Source organism: Mya arenaria, chromosome 17 (genome assembly GCF_026914265.1).
Source record: "Mya arenaria isolate MELC-2E11 chromosome 17, ASM2691426v1".
Classification (NCBI taxonomy): domain Eukaryota; kingdom Metazoa; phylum Mollusca; class Bivalvia; order Myida; family Myidae; genus Mya; species Mya arenaria.
In genome coordinates, this window is record NC_069138.1 from 56,203,788 (window position 1) to 56,228,964 (window position 25,177).

A 25,177-nucleotide genomic window follows, 5' to 3' on the forward strand; every position below is an offset into this window, starting at 1 on the left:
AAGATTGTATTTGATTGTTTTTCGCTTCGTTGTTCGATACAATTCAAGACTGAAAATCTGTTGATTATGCTTTTCATTAATGTTATTTTTGTACTATCGATTGGAATAAAATATAGAAACCATCAAGGTATTAGAATGTTATTCATTAAAGATTCATCAAGTCATTTAGCCAAGTGTAAAAATAATGTTCAAGGGCATGTTATTTGTTAGACAAATAGGCCATTGGTCATGAAAGTACATCAACTACTTCTACTTATCATATTGGTAACGCATACTAGATATCAGCATTATTCTTCTAAAATTGGGAGAAGCTTGTTCCATTAAGTCAAATACACTTAAAATTGTGAAAATCATTTTCAAGGGCACAAACTCTTCAAGACAAGTAGGTCTTTGGTCAAGAGTCCAGGTCTAATACACATCAAGTAGTAATGTCTACCAAGTATCAGAGCGTTATTCATAAAACTGGGATTTCGCTCCATAAACTTCTTGCAAGAGACACTCTGACAGTATAGAATATGACATCTAGATCATTTTGCCTGGTGCTCAAGATTTGTGTTGAAACAGGCACCAGATATCTGACATTGACCTTTAATCAACATGGCTTTAACATGCCCTTTTTAAGTGTACAAATTTTAGTTTCAACTAGATTGCTTTTTGGAAAAAGCGCTCGTCTCCCCTATTGTGTGGTCTTAGCTGTGATAAAAAATAAATGGACATGAAATTTGTAACTTTGGACTGGAGATGAACCAACAGTGAAGTTTGGTTTATTCACCCATATCAAGTAGTGAACAACTACTGCAACCTTGACCTTTTGACCTACTGATCTCAAAATCAATATGGGGTCATTTAGCAGTCATGACCAACTAGCATACTAAGTATGAAGTTCCTGGGTGCAAGTGTTTTTTTAGTTATTTAGCCGAATCGAAGTGTGACAAACGGACTGACGGATTGAGCACGAAATATATAGGGGTCATCTACCAGTCATGACCAACTTGCATACTAAGTATGAAGTTCCTGGGTGCAAGCGTTCTTTAGTTACTGAGCAGTAACCGTTTCATCACCTCAAGGTCACAGCGACCTTGACCTTTGACCTACTGATCTCAAAATCAATAGGTTTCATCTACTAGTCATGACCAACTAGCATACCAAGTATGAAATTCCTGGGTGCAAGCGTTCTTTAGTTATTGAGCAGAAACCGTTTCTTCACCTCAAGGTCATGGTGACCTTAACCTTTGGCCTACTGATCTCAAAATCAATAGAGTTTATGTACTAGTCATGACCAACTAGTATACCAAGCATGAAATTCCTGGGTACAAGCGTTCTTTAGTTTTTGAGCAGAAACCACTTTTAAGCTTAAGGTCAGCGCCAACATTTTACATGAAGGTAACAGCGACCTTTGACCTTTGATCTCAAAATTAATAGGGTTCATCTACTAGTCATGAACAACTAGCATACCAAGTATGAAGTTCCTGGATCCAAAGGATCTTTAATTATTGAGCGGAAACCGTTTCTTCACCTCAAGGTCATGGTGACCTTGACCTTTGACTTACTGATCTCAAAATCAATAGGAGTCATCTATTAGTCATGACCAACTAGTATACCAAGCATGAAATTCCTGGGTACAAGTGTTCTTTAAATTTTGAGCAGAAACCACTTTTAAGCTTAAAGTCAGCGCCAACATTTTACCTGAAGGTAACAGGGACCTAGACAATGACCGTGACCTTTGACCCACTGATCTCAGTCAATAGGGATCATCTAATAGTCATGACCAACTAGCATACCAAGTATGAAGTTCATGGGTGCAAGCGTTCTTTAGTTATTGAGCAGAAACCACTTTTAAGCTTAAAGTCAGCACCAACATTTTGCCTGAAGGTAACAGGGACCTAGAAGACGACCGTGAGCTTTGACCCACTGATCTCAGTCAATAGGGATCATCTAATAGTCATGACCAGCTAGCATACCAAGTATAAAGTTCCTGGGTGCAAACGTTCTTTAGTTATTGAGCAGAAACCATTTTTTCACCTCAAGGTCACAGTGACCTTGACCTTTGACCTACTGATCTCAAAATCAATAGGAGTCATCTTCTAGTCATGACCAACTAGCATACCAAGTATTAACTTCCTGGAACCAAAGGATCTTGAGTTATCGAGCGGAAACTGTTTCTTCACCTCAAGGTCACGGCGACCTTGACCTTTGGCCTACTGATCTCAAAATCAATATGGGTCATCTACTCGTCATAACCAACTAGCATACCAAGTATGAAGTTCCTGGGTCTAAGCGTTCCATAGTTATTGAGCGGAAAGGAAGTGTGACGTACGGACGGACTGACAGACAGGACAAAAACAATATGTCTCCCCGATTCATTGGGGGAGACAAAATTAACTTGATGTTAATATGAGCCTTGCTCTGTATGGTCACTAGACAGAGGTGGCCAAAATAATACAATGGATTATACAATTATGTGCTACTATTCATTTGCGAAACAGAGTCCCCTTACTAATTTAAAGTTAACTAAATGGTTGAAGGTACCGTAAATTTGGACAATCTAAAGCAGAAAGGTTAAGAACAGGGACTAGACCAGTTTATGTGTATATTTTATTTTTCATAGCCAAAAAACACAGACAAGCACACACTTTCACGTTTTAGACTGCACATATACATCTGAAGTGTTTTTATCTAACTCGGCTTGCTCTTGTTGTAGGAGCAGGGACTGCTGTTTGGCAGCTCCTTTGTAATATTTCATGTTGTACACCCGGGGTACATAATACTTCTCCAGAGTACCTGAAACACATTTAATGTAAAAATATCAAACAAAAGTACATACAGTCAAAACCATTTGGCTCAATATCGCTTGGCTTGATTTCCTCATTGGCTTGAACTTGATGTAAAGGATCATTTTTTTTACTCTGTGTAACTTCTCCCACTTGGCTCGATATCTGTGAGGCTCGGAAGTATTTTGGCCAATCCCTGGGATATCCAGCCAACAGGTTTCGACTGTACACTCAATGTCAAAAGCAAGTACAAATGTTTACCCTTTCGATTTTAACGTATAGTTTATATGGCTAGTAGTGTATGTTGCAAATGTAATATTTACATGTGGTGGTTGCATTCATTGTTCAAGGCATCAAAGTGTATATGCCATAGCCCTAAGGAGGGGGGAAATCCCCAAGTATTTCTTACAACATATACATACTGGAAACATTGCTTCTCTGTTAAAAAGAAACGTTAATTTAGTAAAATGCTTTTAAAGTAAAACATGCCAAAAAATAATGCGACAATAAAGTTCAATTTGAGCAAAAAATAAAGGTGCATAAATTGATTTCATCTTGGCCTAGAGGAATAACAAAAATCTGATGGGCTAATGTCAAAATCCCCTGAAGATCTGAACAAATTCTCTGGGAAGGTCTTCAGGAACATGGTGCATTTGATTATTTTCTTTTAAACATGGATAGTTCACTTAAAATGAAAAAAGTAAATACATAACTTTTCAAAGTGTTTATTTTTTTGGATAAAATTATATTTGGATATGCATAACGAAAAACACGAAGGAAACAAAGTAAGCTTGTTCAACAAAAAGGTATTTTCAGCAAAATACCACCAATGGTCAAGGTTTTTTTACATCATTCTCAATGACTTTTCAGCCTTTTTGATAAAAAAGTTGTCTTTTACTTTTTGAGTTGTTTTAGACTGCCCTTACCAGTAAGCTAATAGGTTACTTTTCTATTGAAATGTCTCATTTTCAAAATTAGAAAATCAAAAACATGATGATTTGCCATGCGAAAAAATATAGAGCTTGAGGGATGGAAGAAAATTCTGGTAAGAATGAACAAGCGTAGACTAGAAATAAGAATTAAAATCATAGGAAACATATCAAGAGTCAACTATCGCAAAATTTGCCCCTTCTTATTTCGGCATACCAAGTCTGGTGATAAGTGGTTGTACTTGGCCAAATTTAGAGAGCAAACACTGTAAATACAGCTTTAGGCAATTCAAGGGTAATAACTCTGGATTGACAGAGGCGACATGGCTGGTTATTGAACTTGACAGAGATATTCTGCCATACACTTTCTTACCAAATTTGGTGATGATTGGAAAAAGGCTTCTATTAAAAGGACAATACCAATTTAAGGTAATTTCCATCATCAAAGGGTGATAACTCTCAAATGACTAAAGTCATATGGCTGTTAATGGAACTTGTCTGAGATATTATGCACATACCGGGTTACATTTTCTGACCAAAATCTGATGATTAGACAAAGGATTCTAAAGTTTTTGATATAAAGACAGCATACTGGACTCTGCCTGAGCCTGCCCACCCATATGAGGCAGGTGAAACTTTAATGGGTCCCGTCCTACAAGTAGGACTATGAACAACAAAACAGAACATTTCATTCAAAAACTTATTTGTATCTAGACCATGCATACCTCTGTCCTTGGCCTTCATGAGTTCTATTTGGAGATTTTTGTACTGTTTCTCACATAGCCCTGTAATTTTGGGGTTCATTGCCTGAAGCGTTTCCGGGGCAGCAAATTGCTTCAATAACTCTGTGTGCTGGAAAATAAAAGAGTCTGAATGTAGCTTGTTGACGTCTCTGGATATACCAGAACTTCTGTACTAGAACATTAAGTATAAACTGTGCTTTAGTTTAAAATGAACCTGTATGATCAACTTTGTACTAGTTATCGATGTCACAAAATAAACTTCAGCAGCCAATTGAATAAAACTTTGATAAGTTGTTCACAAGTTAGCTTTTGGCTAGTTGGCTTATGCAATGATTTGATTGGTTATCGGTTATTATTTGATAAATGTTTGACCAATCAATAAATTTTGGATCATTTCGACCAAACCAAAAACTTAATCAGTTTAAAACCAATGGCTACAGAGCACCCAAGTTATTTCAGTAATTGCATGAGTTGTTAAGAAGCTTTTTATATTAAACATCCAATTTATACAAGTTCATTAAAACAGTAATGTAATATACATTTAGGTAAAAGTACATTTCAGTTTTTCACTAAAATTTCAGCCTCAAAGTATGAGTTTCAAACCTTCATAACTATTCTGAAGCACCAGACACATATTTATAATTAAAATACATAACATATTGTGTAATTTGGAAATTTTTAATTTACTGACAAACCGTACCCGATAGTCAAACTTGAGGTAGTCATCACGACATATAGGGCAGGCACTACCAGTGGAAATAATTCCCTTCCTCTGAAAACAACAATACAGAAGTACATTCAATTTTAGCCCTACCAAGAGCCAAAATAGCCAATAAAATATACTCATTCCATAACAAGAGTGATGCAGAGCGAATGCTTACACTTGTCTGTTGTGTTTTAGTTGTCTAAGGGGCATAACTCAACAATCATAAAGGTATGAGTTATGGGCCCTTGCTGTATATGTTTGTTTTGTCTTTGGAAACATGCTTACAAAGTTTCATTTGATGTCTTGAAAGGTTCTAGAGTTATTGCAATAGGACACTGACAAAGCTCATGAAAATACTATGCCAATGACTATACAGTACCTAGACTTTATCTAAGATTTTTGTCTTCAAAGTGATATTTACGGTCTGTTTCGATGGAAACATTTGGTATTTCCTAAATTCCTATAAATGTTACAGCACCAACTTGTACATTATAAACACAAGAACAAGAGCGGTGCATAAAGGGTTTCAAATTCCCCAGTTATTATGCAGACAATGTTGAGATAAAGTTTTTTTTCAAGCTTTTACCGTAATCACATTCGAACAATGCAAACAAATATTTTGCTGTTATTATATCATAAATTTGGTCCATTTTATGATAGGCTTATGAAAAATAGGCTTATGAAAAGAATTAACGATTATTGATACAAGATGGCACCAGGATTCGTCACATCTACGGGCTACGATAAAGAAGGGTAAAATGGTCAACATTGTGGAACCATACCGGCAACATTGGCAGACCTTACAGCCAAGATTGGCAGACCTTATGGCCAAGATTGGCAGACCTTACCGGCAACATTGGCAGACCTTACAGCCAACATTGGCAGACCTTACAGCCAACATTGGCAGACCTTACGGCCAACATTGGCAGACCTTACGGCCAACATTGGCAGACCTTATGGCCAACATTGGCAGACCATACGGCCAACATTGGCAGACCTTACAGCCAAGATTGGCAGACCTTACAGCCAAAATTGGCAGACCTTACGGCCAAGATTGGCAGACCTTACAGCCAAGATTGGCAGACCTTACAGCCAAAATTGGCAGACCTTACAGCCAAGATTGGCAGACCATAAGGCCAAGTTTGGCAGACCATAAGGCCAAGTTTGGCAGACCTTACGGCCAAGTTTGGCAGACCTTATGGCCAACATTGGCAAACCATACCGGCAACATTGGCAGACCTTACAGCCAAGATTGGCAGACCTTACAGCCAAAATTGGCAGACCTTACAGCCAAGATTGGCAGACCTTACAGCCAAGATTGGCAGACCTTACGGCCAAGACTGGCAGACCTTATGGCCAAGATTGGCAGACCATAAGGCCAAGTTTGGCAGACCATAAGGCCAAGTTTGGCAGACCTTACGGCCAAGTTTGGCAGACCTTACGGCCAAGATTGGCAGACCATAAGGCAAAGTTTGGCGGACCATACAGCCTATGTTTGCTGTATGGGGGAAGGGCCATATCATCTGCTATTCCTTCTGTTGGCCTACTTACAATACAAGTTGTCCTCAGTCGAATAGCGTAGGTCCCGACCACATTGCGTCGGTAATTCTTCCATACTGGGTCATCTCCATAAACTGCCTTGTATGCTGAATTTAGAACAGTCAGGTGTCATAAACATGATAATACTATTTCATGAGATGAGCAATACATTTTCGATATGACATAATTGTCCATAAATACACACATGCCCTAATGCAATTGGTGTTTTACAGGGCTTTTCACAGACTCGGCCAATATAAAAGCTTACTTATATGCAGTGTGCTTTGATTATGTCAAATACCACAAAGGTTTGAAAATATTTTGCATTTTTCTCAACAGATGCTCGTCTTATGATATCCGGCTTACTTAGATACCCTTTAAGATATTCTGAAGTCATTCAACAGTTTTATGATGTCTTTCTATAATTTATGTAATAATACTTTTTTTAAACAAGAGCAATTAAAAGCCAACACAAACCTTGCCAGTTTATTTTTCACTTAAAATTAAAGCCAGTGTTATTACCCTATCCTTGCTATAAACGTGCATATTAGCCTTGGCATAATGTGTTTCAATGTCTTGATCAATTTTTAAGTGTGATACATGTAAGGCCATAGTTGAGATTTTTGCACTGTCCCTGATGAACACATAAAGCTTTGACAATATCTAAACTTTCTTTTTTTTAAAATACAGACTCCGCAGGTAAACTTATAATGGTTTGGTAACATGCAAACATAAAACAGGCTAAGTAGGTAGGGAAAACATTTAAATTTGGAAAATTAATTAGTTCTATGAACAGATGTTTAACAAGAGCACCGAAAAACGGAGCATTATACGCCCGAAGAAGATTCGGCTTGAGGTCCTTTTAATGAAGTGATGATTTGTATAAAGTTATTTGAAAATCGCTTTATTAGTTACCAAGTTATGGCCCGGACACAGAATTGCTAACGGACGGACAGACGGACAGACAGACAGACGGACAGACGATGGAGGCCATAATATAATACGACCCTTCGGGCGTATAAAAATGCATCATTTTGACTAAAATTGGAAAATCCAATCGTGCCTAATTATGACAAGTTTAAAAATATAGATGGAAAAGATAACAATGAGATCAAGTTTGTTCCTTTAAATTTGGTCTATACAATAACCCTTTCATACAATTACAGTTTGTGAGCTCATTTTTTTTTAATTTTCAAACATTAAACATTTGGGATGGCAAATTTGTCTCAAAAAACAACATTATATAAGTACATGTACATGAACGAAATATTGAAACAAACGTCAAATGAAAGCCTGTTTCAAATTCACACTAGCTCACCACAAACCAACTTACATTCACTTTTCAGGTACTCGATACATTTCTCAAGTGGGGCTTTGACTACTAGGTAGCCAGGCTTTCCTTCGAATTCTCTGTCTGTCAATGGTGGTCGTGCTTTCTTCTCTTTTTCTGCATCAAGCAAGTGACAAGATAGACACAGCTCAGCTCTGCTTATCACTCCATTCAGCAGCTGAAAAACAAACACTCTTCACTAATCTTAACCTCCCCCATTTTTTTTTAAAGCCAAAATAGAAGATTGAGATAGATGACATCTGTTCCACGGCAACATTTTATTGAGATTGGAATGCACCCTCCTAACAGTCTTCCCAACACTCTTGCCCTATCAGCTGCCGATTATATCATGAAGTTGATGACTGTACATGTGTTGTCAAGGACAAGTTTATCACCACCACCATATACATGAATTTTAAAGGGGTCCCTTGCCATCTTCATGACATGAGCATCCCATTAAACAGACAAGGAAGAGGGGTTGTGGGTTCAATACCAACCAGAATGATGTTCTTTTAATCTGTCAAAAATGACACAGTACTGGTTCATTGCGTGTATACCACGTGATAAATAACGTCATAATTTTTTTATATGCTACGGATGGCAACATTTTCCTTAAAATAAAGACTTAAATCAAAGATAACATTTCTTTTACTACACCATATTGAATAAAACAAAGTGCAGTTTCTGCTGCTTAAAAAGCCCCGCCTTCGATTTATTACAAGAGTTTAACAATGTTTTGACAGTGCTCCGCCAGACGGCAGTATTGTGAAAAGGTTTGTCCAAATGTTTTAAGAAACTAAACTCTCAATCAAACTCTGGTAAAAGACTGAAGGCTGGGCTCCATAAGTGGCATATTTGTTGTGAAAAAAATTAAGTTAAAATTACGGTAATAGGGCTTAAAAAGCAAGAGAGCTCTGTCACAGTCATGTGATAAATGCCCTTGTTCATTGGGCCTTTTCAGATGGATAGCCATTATCAGAACACAAGAGATGTTTGTAAAACATCTATGCCCACCCAATGGCAACCAATTAATTTCACATTAAATGTCTCTGGGGAAATTTAAGGTTTTTATCAACATTTCTACAAGTTTGAGGATAGCAGGACCAAGCATACTGTAGCTATCAATTGCACAACCATTCTAGTTCAAGGTCACCATGACTGTGATCTTCTAACCGCAAAATCAATAGGGTCATCTGCTGATCATGACCAATCTCCTTACCAAGTAACAGGACCATAGGGCCTACTATACTCTAGTTATCAATCCTACAAGCGATTTGTGTTTAAGGTCCCTGCAACCATGACCCTTGACCTAAAAATAAAAAGGTCTCATCTGCTGTTCATGACCAACCTTCCAAGTTTGAAGACTGTAGGACCAAGCATACTTGGTAATCAATCAGACAAAATTTTGGTGTCTATGGTCAATGCTACCATGACCCTTAACCTCACAATAAATAGGTGTCATCATTCTGCTTGTCATGACAAGCTCTAGTTATCAATCACACTGGCTTTTTGTGTTCAAGGTCACCATGACTGTGACCTTAACTTTTTACCAATTTATTTTAGCTTGATTGTGTAGAAAGATAAAAGCTTGTTTTGAACACTCAAAGAGTCTGCTTCCGAGTGTCCATGTGAGAGACCACAAGTAACTTCCCAAACAGGGGATCAAACCGAGGATTTCTTGGTCGGGAGGCGGACACTTTACCTCTGAGCCATTCTGACCTCACCTGAGCCATGAACTTTTAGCTATCTTAAAATCAATAGGGGGTCAAGACCTACCTCGCTGCCAGTTTGAGGCATACTCAATAAATCAATCAGACAAGGTTCTTGTGTTTAAGGTCACCACATCCTTGACCTTTGACCTCAAATTGTAAAGAGGTTATCTGCTGATCATGATCAGCCTCCCTACCAAGTTGGAAGACTTTCACCCTCGGCGTACTCTACTGGTTGACGGTACATTTCCGAACAGGGCACAAATCCCGAAAACCTACTTAAACAGCTGTTTGTTTACCGTGATCGATTATTCCATGATCTAGATCAATACAGAAGCTTTTCTTGCTCACACTTGCCAAGTTTCATCTTGTTTCGTTGAGTACTTTTCTAAAAATGTCATACAATGGTTTAAAACGCTTAAAGATCAAAATGTAGCTCAGTGCACAATGCTTTTCATGTTCGGTATTTGTGCCCTCCATAGCATAAATTGAAGGTTGATATACTGTCCATAAAATGAACTATTTTCGACATAAAATTGATAAGGTCGCGAATCTATACTTTGACAGATGTTGATAAAGATGTTTCATACCAAATTTTAACTTACTACAACAAAAAAATCTTAAAGACAATTGTTAAAAAGGGTTCAGATTTGTGACCTTAGCCAGTAGTTATTTATTGAAAGGTTTGGTGTACCGACCAACCAACATGTGAATAGCAATCCTCTGGAACACTGGAAGGGGGCATAATATTGTAACGGTCCGCTTGTAGGCGGCTGATATGTGCTCATAATATAACATTTTGTTATAGACGGAAGTACGTTCATAGTATTGTAACGTGTTTGGAGTGTACCGAGCGGCTGTACACTATTTTATCAAAGTTATCGCAGAACTCTTTAATAAATGACAAAAGATGAAACTATAAAATAATTTTCCTCAAGGTTACATAACCTTTTGATTATGTACAAATGATTTTGATTGAGCTCCAAATAAATAATCACAAAATAATTATAGAAGAAGTTCTGTATAAGTAATTTTCCTGTTGCCAAAATGCCTATGATCAACTTATAAAAATGATTTTCCAACTCTAAATCTACTGCTTTATCAGTGATCTCTGTGAATTAACAGAAAGCTGGGCTTTCTTGCATAAAACACAGAGTTGTATCTTTCAAAATAACAATACTTAAAATACTACTCAGTTATGAAATACCAGATAGCCGAGCTTTCGTGGTAAATACATAAAATGCGTTCACTTTCTTTCTTTACGTTGGCAATCTAAATATAAATACGCTCTAACTTCATCCAACAGGAAAGCTTTCACTGAAAGATTGTTGAAGTTCCAACTTACTATGCCTCACAGGGATAGCTGAGCTTTCTAGCAAGAGCATAGAAGTGTACACATTAAATTAACTATTGTATCATTCAACAACAACCCGGTCCACTCGTCAGCTATTAACTATACAATACGTCAAAGCTGAGCTTTTCGGTAAATATAGTTAATATTTAAGATAAGCAACTACAAAGTTCAAGTTGATTAATACCAATTATTTCTTGATGTTGACTGTATGGTAACTGCATCTAGAATGACTATATTATGAAAAACTCGGCCTCATATATGCCGCGAAAAGCGCTCAAGCAAAGCAATGCTTTCATTGGTTGTTAAAACTGCACGTCGATTGGTTGAAAACCAAGCACTTTGATTGGTTGCAATCAGCATTCTGATTGGACAAAATTATTCTTAACTAACTGACTATCAAAATAAAAAGAGCAACAATTTTTAAGGTTACAGTCAACTATTTTAATACGCCTGTGGTAAAATTCGTCACAGTATGTATGATAACTTGGTTGGTAATATGCAAATTAGCAAAGCCTGTGCTCTGTGTGGATTGAGAATTTACTTATATAAATATCAGCAGAACGCTTCAGGGTCGAGCATGCTTTTCTCTGAAGGTATTTGTTTGGTGTCGCACGTTACAATATGAACAAACCAAATCCTCATGTATGCAGGTTTGTGGCAAGGCTAATGTCTGCTTTGTCTTTTTGATGCCAAGAGATTGATCATATCAGTACTGAATAAAAGTGAATTCAGTTAAGGCTAACACTTCTAGTAACACCAACAGTTTGCAAACTGTTTTGTTTGGTATCCCTGCTGCATCACAGCACAAACACTGCAGTAGGGAACCAATTCACAAAAGTTTGCTGCAAACACCTTAACTGAACACAGTTCTGATGAGTAACACCTCTCATTGAATGCAGTCTGTTCAAATTAAAGCAGGCTATTGTATTTGTCATCAATGATACTACTCATGACACAGGACCAAAAGTTTTTGATTTTTTGAGTACAGTATGTGCCTGTTACACCCAAGGTCATTATTAAGAGTGTAACTATCAATTGAAAGACGTGCAATCGAACGTAATCAAAACAGAATGCTTACAACTGTGCGTGTCGACAAAATCGAACTTGAAAAACTGCCAATTGCACTGAAAATTCTTCGTGACAACATGACCAGCGAAAACACATTACTTTTTTGGCGGAAGTTCAATACTAGTAACATCTAAACAAAGGCAGGACCAAATACATATGATTTTTTCAGGTGAACTGTGTAAAGCAGAAAGGTTAAACATATTTTATTGCAAAAGGTATCATGAAGATATTTAATTAATTAAAAATAACCCTTTTGTTCATTATTGTTTCTTCAAGCTGTTTTACGGGCCTAACACAATCTGCATGAACATTTTTTTTTATTAGTTTGACATTTCCTGTGTATCCCTGTCTGTCCATGGTAAAAATATCATCAAAAGACTCGTTGTAGACCATTAAGTGGACTACATTTATGGTTGCTCTCTAAATTTTAATGAGCACTTAAAATCATAATGAAACTGAACATGTCATAGAATACATTGAATTAACAAGTCCACGTGATTAATTTTAAATCTTTTATGAAATAGAGATACATGTAGATAATCGCATACATCTGTAACGGTCCGCTGTAGGCGGCGGATTAGTGTAACGGCTCGCAGTAGGCGGCGGATGTGCGTTCATAATAACGTTCCGTTATAAACGGAAGTACGTTCATAACGGATGTAAACTTGGTTGGTAATATGCAAATTAGCAAAGCCCGGGCTCTGTAGGAATACTAGAAGTTAGTGTATATGAAGACCAGTGGACCCCTTCAGGACCGAGCATGCTTTTCCCTGAAGGGATCTGTTGGTGTTTGGTGTCGCACGTTAAAACATCTTTTGTTCACTGATTTTTTTGGACGTTTTTTTTTCAAGTGCATGCCTTTTGACTTCAGCAAATTTATATATCGTTCCCGGATTTTTTTTTATATAAAACTACCGACTGTAAATATACAATGAGTAAAGACTGGTAAAAAAGATTGGCCTTCTAAATGGGAAAAAATTAATTGTATATTGACATTTTTCTCGAGGATTTTATGGAATGATATTGAACAGTGCTAGTGCTCATGGTTGGCAATGAACAGTGCTTGGAGTTATCGGCACCCGTTGACAGAGTGAACGTGTGTTTCCCCGGTGCTGGAGTTGCTCTACAGTATCAGTAACTGTGAGTGTCATGGACCCACGTTTCCAGCTGTTTCAGTATTCTTAAGTCGGCCATCAATTATTGTGCTAGCACTTTATGGTGTTTAAGTCTACTTTCTTTTTGGTATCAAACCTTAACGTAAAATGCATGGTCACATTTTCGACAAGGGTTTATCGGAGAGAATCATTTTATATCTCTCCATATATAAGCTTTTCTTTCGATTAAATTCGTTCCAATATATCTGATAATCATGGATATAAATGTATCACATATATGTTATATCTCATGTTTGAAATACCTTTTGAGTTATGTGTTAAAACTAAGGGTTCTTATATGGCAGGGGATCGGACGTGAACAGCTGTAATGAATTTCGGTAAATGGTTCTTTTGTAAGATTTCAATGCCTCTTAGTGAACGTTTTAAGTTCGTAGAATAGTGTGGCGTTTTAGACCATGATTTTTACATTCATAATTATTAAGTATCTACCTGAGTCCAAAGTAGTATCCTAGAGCTTACATACATATACTTATGTGAAAAACTACAGAAACAAGCTCAGTAGCAAATAGTTTAAACTAGGGATGCAAACGAATATTCGAATATTCGAATATTCGATCGAACGTTTAATATTCGAATGTCAAAATTGGTATTCGAATATTCGATGCTTTTTGTTTGGTAAATATAATAATAAACCTTTTTCCTACATCTGTGTTGTTGTATATATTAGCATGTCTTGTTTTTACAACGATTGGCCCCTAAATGCCAGAGGCGTGACGTGATAACACTATACCGGTACACGCGTCATATGTTAATTAGGGACACATAGTCGGAGACTATAAACAGTACCCATAAACTTTAAACATAAACCTAGTTTAATGGCACTCAGGGTAAACGCCAAATACATAGAACACAAAAACAAAAAATCACAAACAAGAAACATGGAAGAACAGCACAAAACTCCACAAACAGCACAGTGCATACATACTATATATATATATAATAGGTATGTGTATCAAGGATTGTTACGTACCGCCTTGGAACGGTCAGTAAAATGTAAATTTATTGTGGGTTTAAACCAGTTTTTGTGCACCTCACTCTTATCCCAACAATCCCGAATAAAGTAATAACAAAAATGCCTGAACGTCATCAAATTTCAAGGTGTATCTTAAACATTTGCTTTCTAGTTGTTGCCATAATCTCGTTTTAAATAGGACTTCTTTAATTTTCAATGCATATATAAAAACTAGGTATGTTTATTAAGGATTGTTACGTACCGCCTTGAAACGGTCAGTAAAATTTAAATTTACTGGGTGTTTAAACCAGTTTACGTGCACAAACCTCAATCTTATCCCAATTAACAATCCTAAATAAAGAAAAAACGTAAAAGGTAAATCTTATCAAAGTATGCATTAACTTGAGGAAACTTAATAATGAAACAAATAATAATAAACTTATAGCTAAACCCAAAGTACTTCAATGATTAGAGATCCGGGCCAACTCTATCTGCATACGGAGGAATACAATTCAAAGCACCTAATGCAAAAACTTTTCAAAGATACGATGCAGTCATTGTTTGAAACTATGAGCACCACACACAGTCTGCCTTATACAATAAAATGTTTAAAATGGGTGATCAAAAAGCATCATTGTTCTAAAACTGGGAACAAATCATTATTAAAAATAAAAGCGACATTTATTAGCTAATCTTTTCTTCCAAATGATTACCTATGTAAAATATTTGAAGAAAATGACGTCACATGCCAAAACACTCCGAGTCAGCCAAAGAAGGTTTTAAAGATGACATGAATTTGCAAAATTTTCATAAAATCAAAGGACTGAAAGCTTAATTATGTAAGGATGCTATATTCAACCCTATATTTTGTTTTAGGAATTCATCTTCAAAAACTAGAAAGCAAGTACTCTTCAAAGTATTGCCTTTATATCCACGGTTTAAATAAAATCCAAGTAATTCATTGAGTTTATCTGCCAAACTACCAGCTGGAAACATTTTAATTTTACGAATTTTCTTTAAAACATCACCATAAAAATCGGGATGGCCAATACTATTAGCAATTAGCGATTTAAGGCTAATATTGTACTTTGATATAAACTTATAATGACCATTAACAAATTTTGAGAAAGTTTTCCTTAATTTATAATATATTTACGCGTTCAGTATAATATTATCATGGTGCTCGCCTGTGTGCATCTATGCTGAATACACTGGTAAACGTCACTCGGGAATCAAAATGGCGCGGCCATAACTCAAACTCAGATACATAAAAAAACTAGCATCCGGTACCAGGTCATGGCTGAGTGTTGGTTGTTTTATAAGCCAAAGCCTAGATTGGCCCATACCTATTCTGGTCGTTGACCCGTGCCACAATGCTTTGTCATGGAGCAAGCCGATTAATTTCACAGACGTTGCGCAAAAACGGCAAGATGTCTAACGTTTTCATGGTTGACGGAAAGGAAATTGATAGAGGGTTTGATTTAGACCTTCTTGGTTTTGGAGACGGGCTAGTTGCTTAGGAAATACACGTCTTTGAAAAAGACTTTTAAAATACGTCGCTTGAATTCCATACTGTTCTTAGTGGATTTTGGGGTTATTTTTTATTTGTTTATCATTAAAAAAAAAAGATTTTCAAGCCCGTTCACTTGGTCTAATTTAGAACAGTCTATATATTATATTTAGAGAGTTATTTTACATTCCATTCTGTTCTATCTCAAAATATCCCGCTCTCATAACTTCCAAGCTGCTCTAACTCTTAAATGGTCAATGAAGTCATAGTGTCAACGACACATGATTTACTTCTTTCACAACTCCAAAATGCATAAAAGTTAGAACAGTTTGGAACACTTGACAAACACAGTCAATAACAAGCGCATGTACAATAGCACATACACAAACTGTTCTCAATTAGAACAGTATGGAAATCATTGAACTTAACAATAGCGTGACATTTGTGGAACATGATTCGATTTTATAAAAGTTAATATTCTGAAAAATTAATAACTGCATGTTATTGACTTTTTATACATCATTTACACATTGTATTTTAAATGGTATGTAAAAATGGTGAAATTACGTTTACAAACAGAAATTTTCTCAAAACACTAATAGATGCTGTTAGAACAGTCTGGAACTCAAGCGACGTTAAAGTAAAATCCAGCTGTTTAATTACTATTAAAAAGTTAGGTATCGGTTTACTCTACGTACCGTGTACATGTATGTAGCCCAACCACCTTTTGCAGCAATGAAATAGCACCTGTTATGACTCATAAATAAAGAAAATAATAATATTATTAAAACAAGTTTTTAAGAGCTTTTAAGTGGCTGGAAAACTAAAACATTTCACAGTGTTTTAGCTTGGTCGATGTAAACATAAATTAAGTACCGGAAATATGATTAAAAACGGCTATTGTAAATATTTTTCCTAATATATAAACTATTTAAAACTGTATGATTTTATTTCCAGGTCACCAATTCATTGTAATGTTTTGTTATGTTATGTAGGTTTGTTTTTCACGTCGGGAAATAAAATGTCTTGTATCCTGTATCTCAGCACCGGGAGAACACACCTCCAGCATCGGCAGCTCACTTTTAAATCGAAAATACGTGTGGCGGAGATTGTTTTAATTGCCCCGATTTCCTTTTATTTCTTTTGGACTCCGCAACACACTGAAGATTTTAAAATTCCCGGTTTAAAAAATAAATGAGTCCAACTGATAATAAATCTCAATTAATATTTCAAAGTGGACTCAGAATATATAACATGATATCCAATCTGGTATTAAATATTTAATTCCTCAATATATCCACATTTAGCATATGTCCTAAATTGAAACTTTCAATGAAAACTGTCTGAACAAGCTACATACTAACACTTAACAAACTTTATAAGAACTCTACTACATGCATTTGTTGTTGGGTTTATAAAGGTCTGCCCTCGCCGTATGGCTGCATTATGGCTTCACCCCGTCACATCCCTAAGTGTCACTTAAACCTATTTTTGAGGCCAAAGGGGGAGTTTTATTCCCACCGTTTTTTGGGATATTCGCCAAACGAGTAATTTTGAACCCCAAATGCCGCGGGCCCTACGATGAATGACATCTAGAGTGGTCCCACAGCTCTGACTATTGGATATGATTTTATTTCTTTGGTCTTAACTTGTTGTAATTTAGAAATTGGATAACACGCGTGTCTTAAGAATCTTTAACTACTGTTAGTTTTGTATCTTTTTTAAAGGATGAGCAAGACTCGCGGACAGTTCATTGGCAAGAAATTGTTCCGAGAACAGGACGTTTCGTCCAGTCTGCATAGTACATATATAATTATGTAAACTGACCTTTTTGTTGTCGAATTCCGAGTTGTCTCACTATTTAAATCATAAAACTTCTTCAAGACCAAAGAGTGCGTTGACATTTTTTTTTTTACTTTAACTTGATTTATTTTTCTTTAACTTGATTTAGTTTTCTGATTGCTTTCTTAATTGTTCATGTACTCTTTTTTTAAGGTCCGCGCCCGATTTTTGTCCATTTAAATATGCATATGCAGGATAATTATCATCCATACTGGCCTACCTAGATATAAACATGTGGCCCCTGGTCCAGTGTATGCTCTATTCACGTATATATAATTTATTTTCTCAATTTGAATATCTTTTTTTTTAATGAATAAGGCGTGGGTCAAAAGCTTTTTTCATACAATGTATCTGGACCAGAGGCGTTATTAAAACAACACCATTACCTTGCATAGCATATAACATGCATCATCCTGGACTTCTACTGGTACTATGGTTGTATACGAGCTTTAATTTAGAATTGAATAATTGATAATTCGGTGAGCCTTTATAATTTTGATATTTTATTCCGATACTGGTTTCTTTCTTGACTATTCCGGGCGCAATATAATTTGGTTTCGTTAGGCGATATTTTGTTGTGGTGACCTGCATTTAATAATTTATGGTAAGATCGATGTGTACCATCATACTCTGTAATACCTCGTCCTTTCATGTGAAAACGAAAGAAGAAAGGCAAAGAAATGTTTTGTTACCTCAACGTAAATTATACTTCATTGAAATAATTTATAATTTCTAAAAGTAATGGAAACCCAAATTATACGCGTTCATCTCATAACTCCGGAGATGAAGTGTTTGTTTACCAGGCTCGGTAATGTTACTCTACATGAAAGTAATTGTCAACATCTTTTACAGCAAAATAGATACCCGCCAAATACCTCGTCATTCACGAAATATGTAAGCAAACGTGAGTATAAGGAATTGCATGGAAACCAAGACCAGGCGGAGTTTAAGTTTATAACAAAATATCGGAGTAATTAAGAAACTTTGTTTCACCGCGGCCGTAACTTTATACAATAACAATACATTCGGAGTAAACTTTAAAGTTGTTACAAATAATAACAACAACAAAAACCATCATAATTCGCGATCTTTGCGACATTCCCCACAAGCAATTAAGGAAACACTTCCTAACAAAAAATATTATTAAACAGTATTAGCAATAGCAAATTATAACATGTATACACTAATTTAAAATACATTTGCATCAAAATGTTCATTGTTCTTTTATAAACCAATATCTTTGGTAATATAGAATGTCCATCTTATACAGATACATGTGCTGTTAGTTCTTCATAGGGCCTAAAAAAATATGTCTGTTTCGGGTAACCCGACCCTACCTATAAAAATGCGCCGACCCTAACTATTTTTTTCTGTTTCTGAGCAAAAAAAATAATTTGTTAGCGAATAGAGAGTTACGAAGGGCGGATAAATGCGAATTGGACGATCAGAATTATTGTTTATATGATAAAACAAAGTCAGGCAATGACAGTAATGTAGGAAAGACTGCCATGTGCAAGGAAACACTCTGAACTTACGACAGATTTTGAAAAAAAAATCCCTACCTACCCTACCAAAATAATTTGGGAAGGTTACCCTAAACAAACAAACAAAAATTTGGCCTAGTAAAGGAATGGAAGTCATCTTCATAAGTAACTGTTCAAAATAATAGTTCATCACCTCGGTAAGTGGTATATCTAACACCAGTCCTTCACCAAACTTCAACTTCTGTTCTAAGTGTGCGTATTTCCATTTGATTTTCATCAGAATCATATACATGTATTTCAAAAACACTGACATCGCTAAACTTACTACTACTTTCAATATCTTCATTATACTAGTTACTGACATTTTCTTCACAGTGTTCATACTTTTCGCTGTCATTTAAGTTTCCATCGCTATTTTCGTGATCGACATCGACCTCGCTGACAATGACGTTTTCTTGAATTATATCAGTAACACTCATGACATCACTGATAGCACTGACGGGAGATTCATAGAAACTGATATTCCTATAAATACTATTAGTAGCACTAACGTTCTCCTTACATACACTTATATCACTCAAATCACTGACATTTTCTTCGACGACGCTGCTCTCCTTAATGACATTGACGTTTTCCAAACTGAAGCTGGCTGTGCTGTTGACATTAGCACAATCTAAATTTGAATTAGTAATTTCGCTGACGGTTTCATGGTTACATGCACTCCCATCTAAAGATTTCATTGTCTAATGTCAAAGTCGGTTATAACTTCCTAACTTTTTGCTAAGTCCATTTCCGACTGCTCCGCTAGAATGTCAAAAATCTCGTCATCATATGAAACATTTTCATAGTAACTTTGCGTCTGTGGTGTATTCTCACGCGTGGCAAATAGTGTAGCCGTTCTAGCCTCATCACGAGAATATTTATGACAGATTATAAGATGTTCAAATATCTGATAGCCGCGCCAAATAAGCTTACATGAACAAGTCTTCACAGTACATTTCCATCTTTTGACATTTAAATGTTTCTCCATAACATGCCTTTTCAAATTGCGTTTATATTTAAACAAGTCAATGCATTTTACCTTAACATGTGAATGTAGCAATGTATAATTACACGATAACCCCGTGCATTTTTCAACTTAGATAAACACTCTACATGTTGCTCCGTGAAAAGCATGAATATAATGCACACTAAATATTTGCTCCGTCGATACTTTTAGCGGGATAACTTTTGTCTGCTCCGGTTAATTTAGAATACTTTTCCTTTTACGAAACTCATTGCAAGTCTAATACTTATATTGGAAACAATAAATTAAGTGGTCTACGAATTATTTTTCCTCAAGTGCCCGGAGCACACAACCTAAACCAGGAACACACTTTAAGACCGGAACACACCTTCAGCACCGGAACCACAACTCGGCAATTGTGAGCAGCATAAGCGCCGAAAGAACTCCTCCAGTACCGAAAGTACAAATTATAATTTAGAACACACTTCCAGCACCGGAAGAACAACTCGATCAGTACCGGGAATACATCTCCAGCTACGGGAAGCACACTTCTCGCAAGGAACACACACATCAGCATCGAGGCGCACCTTCAGGTCCGGGAACACACCTTAGCATCGGGAATTTGAATCACCATAGGAATCGCACCTAAGCATCGGTAACACACACATTCAGCACCGGGAACACATATCAGCACCGGGAACGCACTTTTGACACCGTGAACACACCTCAGCATCGGGAACACACCTTAGCACCGGAAACATAATTCAGCACCGGCAATACACCTTAAGCTACGGTAAACATGCCCCAGCACCATCATGAGGCAAATCCCCGGCAACGAAAGCACACATCAGCCACGTGGACACACCTTCAGGACTGTGAACACATTTTAGAACAGGTGGAACTAAAAGATGAAAAAAATCATGCAATGTTTTTATATTATACATTCTTTTTTGACACTAAGAGTTAATCTGGTATTCCTGACATTAGTATGTAAGGGGCATGTAACACCCGACTAAATATCCGATGAATTTGTTTGGGGATTTCGTTGTGTTGTTGCATATTGTTTAACATACTTACAAAAGGAGTAACTTTGTTTCATATTCGAACAGTAGGTACTCTTGATATAAATTGATGAATATCGAAGAAAACACGTAAAGGAATACAATTTTATATATTTATTTGTTTATTATATTAAGTAAATATATGTTTATCGTGGCTTTTTCAAGAAATCGTCTTTGTTGAGAATCGTATTTGAATATCAACTCCTTTTATTCTAAAGTCTGGCTGTTATCGATTTTATGACGTCACAGCATAGGCCGTGCGCACTTCATGCCCAAACAAATCATCAAACAACAATTTTCTTTTGCCAAATGTAACACATAAACGACTTTGTTCCAAATACACATGTTGTTTTCACTTAGAATATATGTACATAAACATTTCTGCGGAGTAGTTTTAGGCATTGCGTACGAACAGTGACGATAATTGACAATTTTATGTGGAGTTCTCGATCCGCCATGTTTGCGTCCTCTATTTCATTGAACTCCGGATGACGTTCACTTATATTCTTCTTTTGGCGAACGACAACAAATAATACGGATACTTTTGTATATTATGGCTTATATTTTAACCGATGTAAGTATACATGTCTTCTTAAAAAAGTGATAACAAATCTACAAAAGACTTGAAGAAGTTGGCATCGTGCCCAAGTTATTTTGATATTTTGCTAAGTTGGACAGTTGTGGCGAAGGCTACAGTCTACTATTAATGGTCCGCTCTGGGAATCTTTTTTTCCAAGTGCTTTTGGGTTGGGTTAGTCAACAGTTTCAATGTAATAAAGTAAACATTCTCATACTTAAAAATGAATCTAATGAGTCATATTTAAACAAATGACTTAGTTTGTGCTATTTCTCCACACATGTTTATGAAAAAAACGAAATTATCTCTTACCTGTTAGACTGTTATAAATCATTGATTTTTTTTTTCAATTTTCTAACATATTCATGGGGAAAAGGTATGGGTCATCTTTTCAAAGAAGTAATCTCAGGAAACGCCCTGCTATTGGGAATTTTAGGTTGCAGTTTAGTCCACCTTAATGGCCGTCAACGAGTCTTCTGACGATTTTTTTAATATGGCAGACTCGTGACGTCCACCATCCCAGCAAAAAGTAGCAAGCGGTCCTTGCGCAGAGAATCCTCGCGGCCACAATTTTGAAATTATCTCCATTATAAATTCAAATTTCTACGAAAATATTATTGCCTACTATTAAACACGTATTAAGTTATGTCAGTATGCCCAAAAAACATGTTAAGTTATCATAAAACACTTACATGTGTCGATTGTTTATCGAGTATCCCGATATCGGTAAATCTGGGACAAATCTGACTGGTTGTGTACATGTATAACGGTATTTGTGACCCATAATATATTAATGTGAAAATAACAACTCTAATGACAAATTAAATCCAGTTTAGATCACTGTCGGATAAAAATTGAACAACTTTGTCATTATTATTCAACATCAATGCATATTATTACAGTATATCATTTCGCCCGTTGTTAAATGGTAGAGAGTTGTAGCGTTACAGGGAAACATAAGAAATGTCAAAATAATAAAAAAAGTATCCCTGATCGCTCATTATTGTAGCTAGGTTGCAGTTGACCTTAAATGTCATTTGCAAAATCTCTCTTTATGTATTCAGGTGGCTGACCTCTTTTATGAACGTAACAACACCTGTAAGACATCGGATTCCTACATTATTAAGATCGATGTTGAAATTATTTAACCATCAATTCTATAATGTATCATTTAAGCTATTTGAAACAGAGAACTTGAAATAATTTCGCTGTATGTAAATAGAACTTGGTGAAATGAAATGTCTTTGGAAAACGCCCACAACATCAAAAATTGATTACTGGGCCGTTGCCTAATTCCGGATTTGCCTAAATATTCAGAAATTGTTTAAAAAGCGTTTCGGCGGCCGTGATCAATATAGAATGATCACAGTCTACGCAACTGACCTCCTTAGCAACAGAAACAACACAAAAGTGCAGCTATTTGAGTATAACCCCAAAATAAATACCTCTAAATTTTCGCTTTCCTAAATGTCAATATTAAGTCACATGGGGGATGACGTCACAAAGCGCGAGCTTTTATATTGAGGTTCGACAGGGTTATCTTAAACACTAGACCTACTATATGATGTTTATGTCTTATCGTCAATCACGAAATACAATGCCAATAACATAAATAGTAAATAAATTGACGATGTCATTGTTTTGTGTTGTGCAGCATTTGATATGAAAAATGAAGCAGATTCAGACTTTCAAAATTATGCAAATTCGGACAAATTAGTACTTCGCATACGCCGAAAATACACATACAAATACTTCAGAGAAGTATAAAATTTATATTCCGGTTAAACATTTAATACATGATGTTTATTTAAGTAGCATTTAAATATTTGTATTGACTTAATAATGTCAACTTTGTTCTTTGAAAAAATCCGAATATTTAGGCACTGAATGCAGGTTTTTGGACGTCGTTTATGCCCTTGTTTCGTACTGAATATTATATTATAATTAATTGTTTTTTCTTTTATTCTTTTTCCATTTTGGTTGATATAGTACCCAACATTTCTCTATTAAAATTTCAATATGTTCAATAATTATGACAATATTTTAAGAAAACTTCAAAATTGATCCGGAATTAGGAAACTGCCCAGTACTTGCATATTTGTATTGTACTGTTTTATTTATAATGGCATTGCTGAAATTAATTAACTATTAAATTAAATTAAACAGTCTCTTGTCAAAGAAAACAGCTTTGCTTGGCCCCTTCCAGTATAAATAACTTTAGCAGATACCATAATTCAGCTTTTACCAAATTGATTTTTTTTATTTTTCCCTATCTTTATTTTTCCCTTTTTATCTTTATCTAAATATTTGATATTATTTAAAAGAAGATGGAATCATTGTTTGTGCTTTTGTTTAAGTTGATTGTTTCTAATTCGACCTCCTCTAACCATCATTAATTTAAATAAATGAGCAATTTGTGACAGGGTCTGAACTTCACCTGTTAACATTTATATATTGTAAATTATATGGATTTGAAAGGCCTCTGAATGGCTGACAGAAATGATGCCAGAAGATGACCTCCTTTGGCTTAAGTTAACTTCAGATGCTAATATGGAATGTATATTTTCGATTATTTAAATCATTTACGAGTTAAGATTTCCTACCGTGAAAAGGTCGGGCCTCTATTAGTTTTAATCGAAAAAGTGCCAATGTTTAGCTGTGTCATGTATGGGTAATTTGATGTGACAGTATAAGTATTCCATCAATTGAGAATTTTATGCATTTTGTCATTGGTATCAGTAGATGGTTGTTTATGTTTGCAGGCTTTCAAGTGGGCCTTTCTTTACCTACTTTTCAATACTTATTTGTTTGGCTCCTACTTTTCCCTACTTTTTTTTTTAAAAAGGCTGACTATCCCTACTTTTTTGTAAAAATAGTTCAAAATTGTGGAAAAGTTTTCACTAAATTTATTAATTGGAATAATCTAAATCTTGATTTTAAAAAGAAGCCATTTCTAGTATTTTTGAAGGATTATTTGATGCAGTTGGTATCCAGTGCTGCAAGAGGTGTTCTATGATTAGAATGAGTGGTGCATGTTGACAAGTCAGAGGCACCCATTCCAGGTTCATTTCCTCATTCTGTGACTGAATCCCTCTTGAAGCACTGGTTTCTAAGCAAAGATAACTACATGTACATCACAATTGATAAATATGTAAGGTAGTCATTATTTGCATCCAAAAAAGTAATGCACCAGTCAATTGTAATCACGCCCCCCCCCCCCCCCCCCCCCCCCCCAGGTGGCCCATCAGTGCCGGGTGACTGCGGTGGTTTAGTCTTCACGCCAAATATAGCGGGAAATTGGCATTATCTAGTGTCCCTTGGGCGTGGGGGCATTTGGCGGGGGTTTTACCAGCAGATCGCCTCCGCAGGGGCAAGATTTTGCCCGGGCATGGCTGGACCGAAATTCCCCACTATTCCCCGG

General features: G+C 36.0%; 2 protein-coding genes across 2 annotated transcripts in view; one reads left to right on the top strand and one right to left on the bottom strand.

Moving 5' to 3' along the window:
* Window positions 1-2,581: 2,581 nt before the first annotated feature.
* LOC128224586 (28S ribosomal protein S18b, mitochondrial-like) lies at window positions 2,582-12,267 on the bottom strand. The gene is made up of 6 exons (XM_052934498.1): window positions 12,160-12,267; window positions 8,022-8,196; window positions 6,701-6,795; window positions 5,144-5,215; window positions 4,426-4,552; window positions 2,582-2,781 (listed from the first exon to the last, which is right to left on the bottom strand). The coding sequence occupies exons 1-6, from the start codon at window positions 12,226-12,228 to the stop codon at window positions 2,636-2,638; spliced, it is 684 nt and encodes a 227-aa protein (XP_052790458.1). The 5' UTR covers window positions 12,229-12,267; the 3' UTR covers window positions 2,582-2,635.
* A 9,168-nt stretch (window positions 12,268-21,435) lies between these two features.
* LOC128223678 (serine/threonine-protein phosphatase 1 regulatory subunit 10-like) overlaps window positions 21,436-25,177 on the top strand; it is a 40,254-nt gene continuing 36,512 nt past the window's right edge. The window contains exon 1 of the mRNA XM_052932968.1: window positions 21,436-21,753. The gene's annotated coding sequence lies outside the window, so the exon portion shown is untranslated. The remainder of the gene's footprint in view (window positions 21,754-25,177) is intronic.

What these genes read in the sequence shown, in the direction of transcription:
- LOC128224586 (XM_052934498.1), bottom strand. Translation starts at nt 12,228, where the DNA reads ATGTTGTCACGAAGAATTTTCAGTGCAATTGGCAGTTTTTCAAGTTCG. An exon ending in ACCTCAAGTTTGACTATCGG is followed by an intron (nt 4,553 to 5,143) that starts GTACGGTTTGTC and finishes TTTATTTTCCAG; the next exon opens with CACACAGAGTTATTGAAGCA. An exon ending in CATGAAGGCCAAGGACAGAG is followed by an intron (nt 2,782 to 4,425) that starts GTATGCATGGTC and finishes AATGTGTTTCAG; the next exon opens with GTACTCTGGAGAAGTATTAT.